Source organism: Chiloscyllium punctatum, chromosome 8, assembly GCF_047496795.1.
Source record: "Chiloscyllium punctatum isolate Juve2018m chromosome 8, sChiPun1.3, whole genome shotgun sequence".
NCBI lineage: Eukaryota > Metazoa > Chordata > Chondrichthyes > Orectolobiformes > Hemiscylliidae > Chiloscyllium > Chiloscyllium punctatum.
Window position 1 is genome coordinate 122,644,727 of NC_092746.1, and position 16,468 is coordinate 122,661,194.

The 16,468-nt window shown below is 45.4% G+C and overlaps 1 protein-coding gene across 2 annotated transcripts in view; it reads right to left on the reverse strand.

Moving 5' to 3' along the window:
* Positions 1 to 9,070, reverse strand: part of gars1 (glycyl-tRNA synthetase 1) — a 42,039-nt gene extending 32,969 nt beyond the window's left edge. Inside the window, exons 1-2 of one of the 2 annotated variants that reach the window (XM_072576382.1) lie at positions 8,822 to 9,070; positions 735 to 836 (exon numbers count right to left, since the gene is read on the reverse strand). In XM_072576382.1, coding sequence (XP_072432483.1) covers positions 735 to 836; positions 8,822 to 9,046 — 327 coding nt within the window. In that variant the 5' untranslated portion in view covers positions 9,047 to 9,070. The remainder of the gene's footprint in view (positions 1 to 734; positions 837 to 8,821) is intronic. The other variant, XM_072576381.1, reaches the window with a different exon arrangement.
* Positions 9,071 to 16,468: the final 7,398 nt, after the last annotated feature.

The following is a 16,468-nucleotide window of genomic DNA, read 5'->3' on the forward strand; positions in this document are numbered from 1 at the left end:
TTGAAAATGCTCAAGGCTGAGTTAAACAGATTTCTGATCCATGAGGGAGATGGGGTTATGGGGACAGACAGGAAAGTGGAATTATGGTCACAGTCAGATTACTGAATGGTGTAGCAGGTTCAATGGGCCAAATGGCCTACTCCTGCTCTTCTTTCTTATTCAGGATGGGAAGAGACAGAGATAGAATGGAGATACAGGAGAGGCAAAGAAGAGATCAAGAGTTGGGATGGAGAGACAGGGCTAGATGGCATCAGTATGCAAGTGGAGCCCAGTACAGTGTGTTCAGATGAAGTTACCAAAGTTGCAATTAGATAAGATACGAGAGTGAAGGATAGTATGATGGGAAAGATTCATTGCAAAATTTCTTCTGGCTGTTGCTGGAAAGGTAAGAACAGAACCATTGCTATAATAAATTTGTGGCCAATGAGTCAGAGAGTCAGAGAGATGTACAGGACGGAAACAGAACCTTCAGTCCAACCCGTCCATGCCGACCAGATATCCCAACCCATTCTGGTCCCACCTGCCAGCACTTGGCCCATATCCCACCAAACCCTTCCTATTCATAAATTCATCCAAATGCCTTTTAGATGTTGCCTCCACCACTTCCTCTGGCAGCTCATTTCATACACGTACCACCCTGTGTGTGAAAAAGTTGCCCCTTAGGTCTCTTTTATATCTTTCCCCTCTCACCCAAAACCCAAGCCCTCTAGTTCTGGAGAGATCGTAGTTTGTACCTTAGCCTCCAGGATCCTTTTCCGAGCTTTAAGCTCGGCCACAGCTTTATCGACATCCACCTGTGGAAAATTCTCTGCTTTAAGTTTCCGAACAAGTTCACCCTGGAAAGGAACAACAGAGAGTGAGTGAGAACATGTCAGACCAGTGTCGATTTCAGCAACACAACTAGAGAAATGATGTCACTTTATACAAAGTTAAAAGTCACACAGCACCAGGTTTATTTGAAATCACAAGCTTTCGGAGCATTGTTCCTTCGTCAGGTGAAGAGAGGGCAGCGCTCCAAAACCTTGTGATTTCAAATAGACCTGTTGGATTATAACCTGGTGTCATGTGACTTCTTCTGACCTTATCCACTCCAGTCCAGTCCAACACCGTCACCTCCACGTTATCACTTTATACAGACAGCTGAGACTGAAAATTGCAAATACCTCAGAAAAAGCTCCAGTGTTTCTTTCAATCTATCTGTTCAAATTCATTCATTGCCCATCCCTAATTCCCCTGAATGAGGGCCTTCTTGAATTGCTGTAGTTAGGGAGTTCTGGGATTTTGACCCAGCAACAGTGAGGGAATGAAATGGACCAAGGAGATCAGTAAGGGAACAGTGATCATTTTATTGTATGGCTTGGTTCTGAGAAAAGACAAGGTCCAAACTAGACTTAGAACAATATGCCAGGGGAGAGCGGAGGTCAAGGTGATATACATGGAGGTGGCACAGATAAATAGCAAAGATTTGCAGGAGTGAGGGATCAAAGCACAGAGTGGTATTGAACGAATACATCGCATCTGCCTTTACCAAGCAAGAAAATACTGCCCAGGGCATAGAGACAGAGGAGATGGTTCAAACACTTGAAAGATTTAAAATAGAAATAGCAGAGGTATTGGATAGGATGCCTGCACTTAAAAGTTTATAAGATACCAGGACCAGATAAGACGTAACCAAGAGAAGTGACACTAAGTAACCCAGAGACACTGCCATAACTGTGCATTCATCTTTCGATTCAGGATGGTGCCAAAGGATTGGAGAACTGCAAATGTTACCCATCTTGTTTTAAATAAAATGTAAAGATAAACCCAGCAAGTATAGGGCAGCCATTTTAAATTCTGTTAGAGGAAAAGGTTTAGAAACAATAACTGGGACAAAAACCAACAGTCATTTGGACAAATTTGGATTGATCGAGAAATTCCAGCATAAAGTTAAAACAACCCATACTTAATTAATTTATTGGCATTTGAACAGAGAGGGTTGATGAGGTCAATCCTGAGGATGTGCTGTAGAGAGATTTCCAGAAGACACTGGATACCCCACAACAGACTTTACAGAAAGTCTGAGTTCTTGGAATAAAAAGGACAATAACAAAATGAATAAGAAATTGATTGAGTAACAGAAACCAGAGTACAATGTATGGATGCTTTTCCAGGCTGAAGGAAGATTTGTAACGGAGCTATCCAGGAGCCAATGTTGGGACCCTTGTTATTTATGATAAATATGTAATGAATTAGACCCTTGTGCCTTGACACAATTTCCAAACACATGATGATACAAAGTTTGGAAGCACTGGGAGTTGTGATGAGGATCTAGAGTGCACTGAGTGTGCAATGGAGGCAGAGTCAATTGAAGCTTCCAATGAAAATTAAATTATTATCTGAGGAAAAATCCCTTAACAAGTCTTGGGGAAGAAGGCAGGTCAGTAGCAGTAGGTTAACGGCCCCTTCAGAAGACCAGCACCTGTAAAATGGGCTGAATGGCCTGTGTCACTGCTGAGCCCAATCTATGATGTGAATCAGATGACATCATGAATTATTCTCTCCAGCAGTGGGAAGCCCTGTAACAGTAAAACAAGAGGGTGATGGCAGAGTGAGATTATTGCCAGACTATTAATCTAGAGATCCAGGCAATATTCTGGAGGCCAGAGATATAGGCAATATTCTGGAGACCAGAGATCAATCCCACCACAGCAGATGATGGAATGTGACTATAATAAAAACATGGAGTTAAGGATCTAACGATGATCGCGATACCCGTTATCAAATGTCAGAAAAACTCATCTGATTCACTACTGTCCTTCAGGGAAGAAAGCTGCCATCCTTACCCAGTCTGGCCTCATGTGACTCCAGACCCACAGCTATGTGGTTGGCTCTTAACTGCACACTGGGTAATTAGGTATGGGCAATAAATGCTGGCCTAGCCAATGATAACTCCATCAAAAAGCTGTATTTTTACTGCATCCTGGAAACCTGCCTGTTTTTGTCCATAAAAAAGGCAGCTGCATTTTTGCAGCACCCTTTACAGCCTCAGGCTATTCCAAAGGTTTTGACAGCTAAATTCAATACTTTCATTTCTGATATGTCACAATGCAGAAAATTTAACAGTCAATTTGAACATAGCAAGCTCCCACAGATAGCAGAATGAAATAAGATCAATAAAATAAAGCGCTTTAGCAATGTGATAAGGATTAAATCCTGGCCAGGAACAAGGAGAACTCTCCTGCGCTTCTGTGCTGGGCAATCAATCTGTTACATACACCCAAAAGATTAGATAGGGTCTTGGTTTAAACCACAGCTCCACACTTACATTCAGCCATCATGCACACAAGAAATGGGCAAATCATTCTTAAGGTCTAAAGTACACAGGGCACAGATAGGAAACGAGAACAATTGGACAGAAGGGTGGGACAAGGAGCTTCAAGGTCACATGCACAATGTAGACATCACATGAATTTCCTTCAAGTTTCTCTTTATACCTGATACAGTGCAGGTACGTAGCAGTGACCTTCAGGCAAGGCTGCAGTTAAGAGTGTTTAATATCCAAATGGTGAACACAGATGATTATTCTTCAGCACACCATAACAGCATACCATACCAGTACATTGTAAATACTTAACAGAAAGGACTTGATACTACAGTATATCCCAACACAGAGACATGATGTTACAGTGCATCCTAACTGGGAGCACAGAGACATGATGTTACAGAGCATCCTAACTGGGAGCACAGAGACATGATGTTACAGTGCATCCTAACTGGGAGCACAGAGACATCATGTTACAGTGCATCCTAACTGGGAGCACAGAGACATGATGTTACAGTGCATCCTAACTGGGAGCACAGAGACATGATGTTACAGTGCATCCTAACTGGGAGCACAGAGGTATGATGTTATAGTGTATCATGACTGGGAGCACAGAGGTATGATGTTATAGTGTATCATGACTGGGAGCACAGAGACATCATGTTACAGTGCATCCTAACTGGGAGCACAGAGACATCATGTTACAATGCATCCTAACTGGGAGCACAGAGACATGATGTTACAGTGCATCCTAACTGAGAGCACAGAGACATCATGTAACAGTGCATCCTAACTGGGAGCACAGAGACATCATGTTACAGTGCATCCTAACTGGGAGCACAGAGACATCATGTTACAGTGCATCCTTACTGGGAGCACAGAGACATGATGTTACAGTGTACCCCCAAGTGCCTTCGTGATGCAGCTTTCTGCACTTTCTCTCCATTAGAACAATATTCAGTTCTTTTGTTCTCACTTCAAAACAAACTTCACATTTTCCCACATTATAGTCCATTTGCCAACTTTTGCCCACTCACATAATCTATCAGTATACTCTCAACTGTTAATATCCATCTCGCAACTTGCTTTTGCACCTATTTGTATGCTTTCTGTAAATTTAGTTGTAGTAGATTTGCTTCCATTGTCCAAGTCATTAATGTGTGCTGTAAACAGTTGTGATCCAGCACAGACCCCCGTGGGGTCATAGTGGTTACACATTGCCAACCTGAAAAAGAACTCTCTTCTCTGATTGGACAACCACATAATGAAGGAGCAGCACTCCGAAAGCTAGTGCTTCCACCAGGTTGGACTATAACCTGGTGTTGTGTTTTTTTAACACCCCAGTCTTACACCAGCAGCTCTACATCATGACTTCCCTCATGGGAGAGTCTAGGGCTAAAGGGTATCACCTCAGAATAAAGGGACAGCATTTTAAGACTGAGATGAGGAGGAATTTCTTCACTGAGGCTTGAGAGTCTTTAGAACTTGCCACAGAGGGCTATGGAGGCGGAGTCCATGTGTATATTTAAGACTGAGATATATAGATTCTTGCTCAGTCAGGGAATCAAAGGTTATGGAGAAAGGGCAGGAAAGTGAACATGACGAGTACTGGATCAGCCATGATCTGATTGAATGGTTAAGCAGGCTCACGGGGGCCAAATGGCCTACCCCTGTTCCTCTCTCTTATGGTCTAACCTCATACATTGCAATTGGGCAAGTTTATAAAATTTATTCAGAGAATGAGGGTGACATTGGCTAGATCAGCATTTATTCCCTATCTCTAATTGAAGATGATGGTAGCAAGCAGCCCTCCGATACCACTGCAGTCACTGTGGCGTATGGACACCTACAGTGTTGTTAAGAAGAGAGTCACAGGATTTTGACCCAGTAACAATGAAAGATTACATTACAGTGTGGAAACAGGCCCTTCGGCCCAACAAGTCCACACCGACCCGCCGAAGCGCAACCCATTGCCCTACATTTATCCCTTCACCTAACACTACGGGCAATTTAACTTGGCCAATTCACCTAGCCTGCACATTTTTGGACTGTGGGAGGAAACCACAGCACCCGGAGGAAATCCACGCAGACACAGAGAGAACATGCAAACTCCACACAGAGTCGCCTGAGGCGGGAATTGAACCCGGGTCTCTGCCGCTGTGAGGCAGCAGTGCTAACCACTGTGCCACCGTGCCGCCCAAGGAACGCCAAAATAGTTCCAAGTCAGGATGGTGAGCGGCTTGGAGGAGAACTTGCATAGGGTGGTGCTCCCAAAAATCTCTCGCCCTTTGGAGGGTTGGAAGGTGCTGTCCAAGGATCTCTAGCAAATTTCTGCAGAGCATCTTATAACTGGGAGAGCAGCCAACATTAGACTGCATTACCAAAAAAAAACTGGTTGTTGCCACATTATTAGATTAGATTAGATTAGATTACAGTGTGGAAACAGGCCCTTCAGCCCAACAAGTCCACACCGACCCGCCGAAGCGCAACCCATCCATACCCCGACATTTACCCCTTACCTAACAATTTAGCATGGTCAATTCACCTGACCTGCACATCTTTGGACTGTGGGATGAAACCGGAGCACCCAGAGGAAACCCACGCAGACACGGGGAGATCGTGCAAACTCCACACAGTCAGTCGCCCCAGGCTGGAATTGAACCCGGGTCTCTGGCGCTGTGAGGCAGCAGTGCTAACCACTGTGCCACCGTGCTGCCCAGAATTATTATTTCTGGGAGCTTGCTGTGCACACATTGGCTTTCCTCCATTACAATAGTGATTACATCTCAATAGTACTACACTGACTGTAATATGCATAGGTGTTGCTTGCTGTTCCTATTGTTTAAACTTAAAAATCTCTCCAAAAGATGCTGCAGCTTGAAAGGAGAAGAACATAAAGCACATGACTGAAAATGTAGAACCAGGCAGCAATTGAGGGGGAAATCGCTGAACAGGGAACGCAGTAAGAAACCAAAATCAGATAATCACCGGGCAGGGTTCTGCAGCAGTTCACTGCTGAAGGAGGGAAACGTGGCAGGGGGAGGGAAGAATCTGCAAACTGAAACTGCAGCAAGCAGGGTCTGCTGGGATTCCACACTGCTTTGAAAAGCACACATGGCTGGTCACATAAGCAACTACATTCACTCTCTTCTGAGCAGTAATGAAGGAGCACAGGGTGGTGCAACTGCCATCTCAACAGAAATAAAAACACCCTTCACTTCAAACATGGGAGAGAAGACCAGCACTTGGTCAGACATTATCACTCAACTCATCACTAAGTGTTATACTTTCACAGTCAGCTTAATCGATTGGTGCTTAAAAATGTGTTGCTGGAAAAGCGCAGCAGGTCAGGCAGCATCCAAGGAACAGGGGAATCAACGTTTCGGGCATAAGCCCTTCTTCAGGCCCGAAACATCGATTCTCCTGCTCCTTTGATGCTGCCTGACCTGCTGCGCTTTTCCAGCAACACATTTTTAAGCTCTGATCTCCAGCATGTGCAGTCCTCACTTTCTCTTAATCGATTGGTTCCAAACATTCTCTCAAACACAGCAACATGGTTTGGCTGAAAACTATATTGAAATCATTAGTACCAACAGCATTGGATTTTTTTCCCCAAACCTTTGTACATTAAAAATAACAGAACTTGCTGAACCAGAACCAATATTTATAAGCAACTCAAAACAATTATCACCTCAAACAAATAGCAGAGATGCTTTATACTGAGAGGTCAGGTTTAGAGTGCTTGTGGTATGGTGGCAGTGTTCCTACCTCTGAGCCAAAGTCTTGAATTAAGGTCCCACCTGTTCCAGTGCACCAATATCTCTGAACAGGCTGATTAGCAAATATTAGGACAATTTTACAATGGATGGGCCACAGGCACTGCAAGCAGTACACTCCTGCTCAGAATCAGTTGATTAAAGATTTGAGCCCCACTCCAGATATTTAATGTCCCAGGGAAGTACTATCAGAATCGTCATCTTTCGGATCGAGGTTAGAAACTGAGAGCATCCTATCTGTCTAGACAAGTGAACTCATTGCACAAAACAATTGTCCCTCACATAGTCTCATTGCATCTCTTGCACAGAATCTTCCATTTCTGTTCTCTAATTCTTCCACTATCAGCTAATAGAGTCAACTGTAGAACTCTAAAGCACTGAAAAAGGCCCTTTGGGCCATTGGTTTCTGCTGTTAGTAACCACCTAACTGTTCTAATCCCATTTTCCAGCACTTGGTCTTTAAGCCTTGTATGCCTTGGCATCACAAGTGTACATCTAAATGCTATGAGGATTTCTGCCTCTATCAACCTCACATGCAGAGAGTTTCAGATTCCCACCACGCTCTGCCTGAAACATCTTGCATTACAACCTCTCTACATATTCTGTCCCTGATCTTAAATCAATGTCACCTAATCAGTGAACTCTTCACCAAGGGAAAAGGTCTCTTCCTGCCTGCCTAGTTTATGCCCTTCGAGTTTACACATCTCAATTGTGAACCCTCTCAACTTCCTCTGCTCCAAGGAAAACAGCCCCAGTCTGTCCAAGCTCTCTCCATAACTGAAGCTCTCCAGCCCCAGGCAACATTTTAGTAAATCTCTGCACCCTGTCCAGTGTTATCACTTCCCTCCCAGAATGTGGATTCCAGAACTGCACACAAGACCAGTTACAGGCAGAGGTTTTCCTGATTTACCTGACCCACGTTCTCCACATCTGACGAAATATCAGACCCCTCCAGAGTGAGGCTTATTCTGTCCATGTCCCAGCCCCAGACCCAGACCCATCCCTCACACCCAAGCCCTGTCTCAGAAGCGTCCCCATTCCCCATTCCCTGGGACCCATTCCCCATTCCCTGGGACCCATTTCCCATTCCCTGGGACCCATTCCCCACCATTCCCCATTCCCCACCATTCCCCATTCCCCATTCCCTGGGACCCATTCCCCACCATTCCCCATTCCCTGGGACCCATTCCCCCCCATTCCCCATTCCTTGGGACCCATTCCCCATTCCCTGGGACCCATTCCCTGGGACCCATTCCCCCATTCCCCATTCCCTGGGACGCATTCCCCATTCCCTGGGACCCATTCCCCACCATTCCCCATTCCCCATTCCCTGGGACCCATTCCCCCCCATTCCCCATTCCTTGGGACCCATTCCCCATTCCCTGGGACCCATTCCTCACCATTCCCCATTCCCCATTCCCTGGGACCCATTCCCCACCATTCCCCATTCCCCATTCCCTGGGACCCATTCCCCACCATTCCCCATTCCCTGGGACCCATTCCCCATTCCCTGGGACCCATTCCCCATTCCCTGGGACCCATTCCCCACCATTCCCCATTCCCTGGGACCCATTCCCCCCCATTCCCCATTCCTTGGGACCCATTCCCCATTCCCTGGGACCCATTCCCCCCCATTCCCCATTCCCTGGGACCCATTCCCCATCCCCCATCCCCCATTCCTTGGGACCCATTCCCCATTCCCTGGACCCATTCCCCACTCCCCGGGCTGGGCCCCTCCTACCTGCTCCCGCACCGCCAGCCTGAGCGGCGCCAGAACTTGCTCCCCACGGCCCGCGTCTCCCTCCATCACGCGGGACACGCGCTGCCACAGCGGCTTCTGCTTCTGGAAACCCGGCGCTGACACGCACACCGACCGAGTACAGCACCACGCCCCGGGGGACAGCGACAGCAACCCGGCCGCGGCAGCAACGGTAGACCGGCTCCGGGCGGCCAAGCGGCGGAGCATGAGAGGAGGCAGAGAGGAGCGGGAGAGACAGCGCTACCGCTGGAGGGAGGCTGAACTGCAACTGGTGGCTGATCTAATCTAAGGAGGGGGACCGGGAGAGACAGCGCTACCGCTGGAAAGAGACTGAACTGCAGCTGGTGGCTGATGTAATCTAAGGTGGGGGACCTGGAGAGACAGCGCTACCGCTGGCAAGAGACTGAACTACAGCTGGTGGCTGATGTAATCTAAGGTGGGGGACCTGGAGAGACAGCGCTACCGCTGGCAAGAGACTGAACTACAGATGGTGGCTGATGTAATCGAAAGTGGGGGACCGGGAGAGACAGCGCTACCGCTGGAAAGAGACTGAACTGCAGCTGGTGGCTGATGTAATCTAAGGTGGGGGACCGGGAGAGACAGCGCTACCGCTGGAGGGAGGCTAAACTGCAGCTGGTGGCTGATGTCATTACGATTTGGAGATGCCGGTGTTGGACCGGGGTGTGCAAAGTTAAAAATCACACAACACCAAGTTGTAGTCCAACAGGTTTAATTGGAAGCAGTAGCTTTCGGACCTTTGCTCCTTCATCAGGTGGTTGCGAAGGATGAAAGAGCAGCGCTCCGAATTAAACCTGTTGGACTATAACCTGGTGTTGTGTGATTTTTAACGATGTAATCCGAGAAGGGGGAGGGGGAGACAGCGCTACCACTGGAGGGTGGCTGAACTGCAGCTGGTGGCTGATGTAATCACTCTCTCCACACACTCATATAAATCTATGGGGTGAATTTGCATATGCAGATACATTATATTTTGTTCAAAAACCACACAATCTATACGCAATCAGTCAATGTGACATTTTATCATTTCCTACTTTGGAAACAGAACCAGTCTAACTCAAGTTTGGGATATAGACAGACTCTAACTTCACACCTTTAATGCATTGTCTGAGTTGAGATGTTTTATTTATACTTACAAAAACCTTAAATTATCTAAGAGCTGTGACTTGAAAGAAATCCTGGGATTTACATATTAATCAATCATTCCCATTCTAAGTGCTTGAAAGACTTAACAGCAGTCCACAAAAAGCTCAACCATGATCTTATTGAATGGCAGAGCAGGCTCAAAGGGCCAAATAGCCTACTCTTGCTCTTAGTTCTTACGCAATCTAAGTTTGTTCAACACATCATATCAGTTGTATAACACTTTGATCTTTTACTATAAATTCTGTGTCCTATGATCCTGCCCCACTAGCTAACTGATGAAAGAGCAGCATTCCAAAAGCTTGTAATTTCAAATAAATAAACCTGTTAGACTATAACCTGATGTTTTGTGTCCTTTTTGCTAAATGTGGAGAGGAAAAGGTGGAGACAGCGCTGCGACTGGAGTGATGCTGAACTGCAGTTTGTGAAATATAATCTGGATTATAGTGGTGCTCGAAGAGCCCTCAGATGCTGCCTGACCTGCTGTGCTTTTCCAGCACCACTATAATCTGGACTCTGGTCTCCAGCATCTGCAGCCCTTATTTTTACCTAGTTAATATAATCTGTGGTGGGGGGCGCGGGGGGGAGGTGAGTGCTAAAGTTGCAAAGGAATCATTCAATGATTTAACTGAATAACCAATTGCTGACTGTAGCAGTGTTGTTCTGGAAGCCATGGAGAACAAAGAGAATTCCCTCCTTACATGCCATTAATCTCCTGTGATTCTGAATGTAATAGTAGTAGGGAGAGTATAATGAGCATTGTTGCCGCTAGCGCAGACAGAGAGAGAGACAGAGAGGTGATGCATGCCTGCCTGGCTGGATGCAGGGTTAGTGACATCTGCTTAGGACTGGAGAGGAACTTGGATTGGGCGGGGGTGGATTTAGTGGACATGGTCCAGGTAGATACTAACATCACACACAGAACTAGGAATGAGGGCCTGCTGACAGAGTATGAGACATTTGATACTGAATTAAAATGTAGAATTTCAAATGCAATAATCTCTGGAAAATGCCATTGAGTGATTAAAATTAGAGAAATGAGTGCACAGCTCAAAGACTGGTGTGGCTCGTGGTTTGTAAGTTACTGGTGCCTGTACTAAGGAAAGTAGGATTCATGCCATTGGATGGTCTACACATGAACCATGCTAGGCCTGGTGTTCTCGCAAGCCACATGATCACAGAAGGGCTTTAAACTAAACAGTGATGTTGGGGGATCAAGCTTCGTTAGATGTAGCATTTCAAGAAGTAGATTTGAGGCAGGAGAGCAAAATAATGATGTGGTAAATGAAGGTCAGGGAATGGCAGGAAGGGATAGAGAGGAAGATCCTGAGTACCCCAATAGTCAATGCTGTATGTTACAAAGACAACAAAAAGACCAAACTAAATGTATATGGCATTCATAACAAATTGATTGTGCATAGTGGAGGAAGTAAGTACAATCAGATATCCATTACAGATTAGAATGACAAGGATTGTGTTCTGAATATTAAGAGGATTAAGGAAGGATAAAAATGAATTAAAGGAAGTTTACAAGATTGATACCTGGAATCATGGGTTGTCTTTTGAGGAAAGGTTGGAGTTTAGAAGAGTGAAAGGTGTCTTTATTGAGTTGTATAAGATCCAGAATGGTGTTGACAAGTTGTATGTGGAAGGACAAATCGTCTTTTGGGTCCAGAACTAGTTGATACTGCTTGGAAATTAGAGCTTGTCTTTTTGGAAAGAGATGAGGATATTTTTTGTTATCTCAGAGGGTTGTGCGACTTTTGAACTCTCTGCCTCAGGAGGTGGTGGAGATGGCGATCACTGAATGTTTTTAAGGCTGAGGTAGATGGATTCTTATTAGGCGGGGGAATCAAAGATTATTGAGGGTAGATGGAAATATGGAATTCCATTGCAAACAAATCTGCCATGATCTTATCGAATAGCAGAGCAGCATGAAGGAGCTGAATGGCCTATTCCTACTGCTTGGAAAAAGTGAGGGCTGCAGATGCTGGAAAACCAGAGTCAATAAAATGTGGAGCTGGAAAAAGCACATCAGAGGAGCAGGAGAGTCAACATTTCAGATAGGACCCTTCATCAGATCATTTTCCTCTGATGCTGCTTGACTTGCTGTGCTTTCTCCAGCTCCATATTTTATTGACTCTTCCTAGTGCTATTTTATCTACTTGTATGTACGTACAGCAGGCTGGTACATCTATTGGTTGTCCTCAGAGGAGCAAGAAGCATATAAGACAATTTTGCAAAGAGACTGTTAATAGGAATTTCCCTGTTACAATTTTTCTTGATGTATATGTTCTTAATCTCACACCAGGTGAGTGCATTGCGATCATTTCTCTAAGCAGGATGGGAAACAAGTAGTCTGAGCACTCTGTGTAGAAATGAATGAATTAATGTAGCACATTTCAAGACACAGCATCCAGAACCGTCATTGTCATTTCAGTTGGAGATCTTCCTCTACGTTATCTGGCTAAGACAATAAGATCATTGGTTAAGCCACTGTTGGAATATTGTGTGCAATTCTGGTCTCCTTCCTATCGGAAAGATGTTGCGAAACTTGAAAGGGTTCAGAAAAGATTTACAAGGATGTTGCCAGGGTTGGAGGATTTGAGATATGGGGGGAGGCTGAACAGGCTGGGGCTGTTTTCCCTGGAGCGTCGGAGGCTGAAGAGTGACCTTATAGAGGTTTACAAAATCATGAGGGTTAGGTTAAATAGACAAAGTCTTTTCCCTGGGGAGTCTAGACCTAGAGGGCATAGGTTTAGGGTGAGAGGGGAAAGATATAAATGAGACCTAAGGGACAACTTTTTCACGCAGAGGGTGATATGTGCATGGAATGAGCTGCCAGAGGAAGTGGTGGAGGCTGGTACAATTGCAACATTTAAAAGGCATCTGGATGGGTATATGAGTAGGAAGGATTTGGAGGGATATGGGCCAGGTGCTGGCAGGTGGGACTAGACTGGGTTGGGATATCTGGTCGGCATGGACGGGTTGGACCAACGGGTCTGTTTCCGTGCTGTACATCTCTCTGACTCTCTGACTCTATTGCATCACCCTCCAGACTTGTGCCTTGTAGAAGGTGGATAGACTTTGGGAATTCAAGAGGTGAGTTACTCACTGCAGTATTCCCAACCTCTGACCTGCTCTTGTAGCCACTGTGTTTATTGGTGAGCTTCTGGATGGGTATATGAATAGGAAGGGTTTGGAGGGATATGGGCCGGGCGCTGGCTGGTGGGACTAGATTGGGTTGGGATATCTGGTTGGCATGGACAAGTTAGACCGAAGGGTCTGTTTCCATGCTGTCCGTCTCTCTGACTCTATGATATAGGAGTAGAAGTAGACCATTAAGTCCATTGAATCTGCTATGCAAAACAACCCACTTCTACCTCCTTCCCAGAATCCATAAATGAGACTGCTCTGGGGCAGCAAATATGGGGTGATAGTAGTGAGTTTTGAGAAGATTTGTAGCTCAGGTTGAGGTTCTGGATGTAGGTTTGCTCACTGAGCTGGAAGATTCATTTTCAAACATTTCATCACCCTACTAGGTAACATCTTCAGTGGGCCTCCGGCTTTAACACTGAAGATGCTATCTAGTGTGCTGACGAAACTTCTGAAAATGAAATTTCCAGCTCAGCGAGCAAACCTACATCCAAGGGGATATAGTTAAATGGGTCTTGGAGAGTTATGCTAGGGATAAGCTTCTCCCACTGCAGAGAGTTTTTCATTCTTAGTTCATTAATAAGCCTTCAGATTTGGAACACCCCCATCTTCCACTTTGCCTGAAGGATAACAATGCCAGTTTTTCCTCATCTCTCTACATTCTCATCTCTTCTCTTTTATCCTTGATACCATTCTTGGGAATTTCAAACACATACAGTGCTCCTAAATTGAGATCAAAAAGTGTGGTGCTGGAAAAGCACAGCCAAGGAGCAGGAGAGTCAACGTTTTGAGCATAAGCTTTTCCTCAGGAATGTGTTGATGAAGGGCTTTCCTGATGAAAGGCTTATGCTTGAGACATCGATTCTCCTGCTCCTCGGATGCTGCCTGACCGGCTGTGCTTTTCCAGCACCACACCTTTTGACTCTGACTCTCCAGCATCTGCAGTCCTCACTTTCTCCTGAATTGAGATGTCCAGAATTGGCTGCAGTACTTCAGCTAAGACCTAACCAGTGTTTTATGAATATTGAACACAAACACCATGTCTTTGTTCATTATCTCCACTCTTCCTGTTCGCAGGAGCAGCCCAAGGTTCTGCCCGTGGAAATAATCTCTGTTCAGAGTCAAGAGAGAAAACTCAACAACTGCCTTGGTGCTAGGAAATGGAATGTCTAAAATAGGGAATGAAATTGTGCTAAAAAAATGGACTTTTCTGTCAGGTTGGAGGGAATATCTTAGGAGCAAAGGTTAAACAGGTTGGGATTCTACTTACAGGAGATTAGAAGAATGAGAGGTGATCTCATTGAAATATAGTGGATTTTTAAGGGGCTTGACAGGGTGAATGCTGGGAGGATGTTTCCCCTTGTAGGAGAGTCTAGAACCAGAGGGCACAATACCAGAATAAATGGGCACCAATTTAAAACTGAGATGAGGAGGAATTTCTTCTAGGATTGTGAGTCTTTGGAACTCCTTACCACAGAGAACTGTGGGGGTAGAATTCTTGTGTCTATTTAAGACTGAGAGGTAGATTCTTAATCAGTCAGGGAATTAAAGGTTACGGGGGAAAATGCATGAATGTGGACATGAGGAATGCCAGGAGAAAGTGAGGACTGCAGATGCTGGAGATCAGAGCTGAAAATGTGTTGCTGGAAAAGCGCAGCAGGTCTGGCAGCATCCAAGGAGCAGGAGAATCGACGTTTCGGGCATGAGCCCTTCTTCAGGAATGAGGAAAGTGTGCCAAGCAGGCTAAGATAAAAGGTAGGGAGGAGGGACTTGGGGGAGGGGCATTGGAAATGCGATAGGTGGAAGGAGGAATGCCAGGTCAGCAATGATCCGATTGAATGGCCCAAGGCTCTGAATGGGGTAAAAACAGTGACTGCAGATGCTGAAAACCAAATACTGGATTAGTGGTACTGGAAGAGCACAGCAGTTCAGGCAGCATCCAACGAGCAGCAAAATCGACGTTTCGGGCAAAAGCCCTTCATCAGGAATAAAGGCAGTGAGCCTGAAGTGTGGAGGATCTCTCCACACTTCAGGCTCACTGCCTTTATTCCTGATGAAGGGCTTTTGCCCGAAACGTTGATTTTGCTGCTCGTTGGATGCTGCCTGAACTGCTGTGCTCTTCCAGCACCACTAATCCAAGGCTCTGAATGGTCTACTCATGTACCAATTTATTCTGGTCTCATGGTCAGGTGGCTTTATTCTGTCCAGCTATCACATCTGCTTTTACCCCATTTTCCATTTCACAATCAAAACAGGAGGCAACTTTAACAGTTGGAGAATTAACAGTTTATTTACTGAAGGAACCCTTGATGCCTGAAGACGGTACACCTTTAGCATATCTGAAGATCTTTGGTGAAGCAGTCAGTGAAAGTACCTGTTACAGAGGAATCGACACCTTCATAATGAATTACAAGGATCGAGTCACAAATCCGAAATAAACAATCCCCAACAAACCTCAATACCATCGGAATAGCGGAGAAATAATTGATTTCAAATCCTTGCATTTTCTTATGGACATTGACAATTCCCTGTCCCATCAAAGTCTATTAGCAGCACACAAACAAATAGCAGGTTCTAACAATTCTCCTAGCTCCTCCCTCCACAAAGACTAATAACCTTTGACCCCTGCCAGCTCCTGTAAGCCTTGCAGTATTCATGAGCACCAAACTGCGATTTAAGTCTCTGGGCTTCATGGGGTTGGAGAGGGGGTGTGTGAGAGAAAAAACAGCCAGGTTTTGGTTTGTTGATCTGGCACGTTTATCAGATGTGACTGTTACTGTGAGAAGCAGCAAGTCACTGGCACAAAGCTGACCCCACCCCAGTTTTCTTTGCAGGGTCAACTTAGCGGCCAGCCATATTGAAGGCACCGTTTGGAAGTCAAGATGAAGCCAAGATATCAGTGGAAAGCGTAATATCTCTGACAATTGGTATAGGGGCTTCTGGATAATATTCATCCTTCATCAGTACTTGTGGCACCTTACTATGCATAAATTAGCTGCAATGTTTGGCAAAACAGACAGTGCACTTAATTCTTCACACCTTAGGTCATATTCAAGGGTATGACACAGGGGCTATCGAGGTGAAAACCTCCTGGTCTTTCATGAAGGTGAAGTCCATCATATTGTTCATGGCTTAAAGGAACCAGGTGTTCTCACTGTCACTAATGCACTTGAGAGGGTTGATGGGCACTTTGGTTTAGCTGGTGGGTTAGACCTCTCCGAGTGAAGCTGGCAAACTCACAAGATGTGTGCAGCGACTGTAGCAATACAGTTACCACACTGCTGGACACTGCATCTGATCCCAACTTTTAAA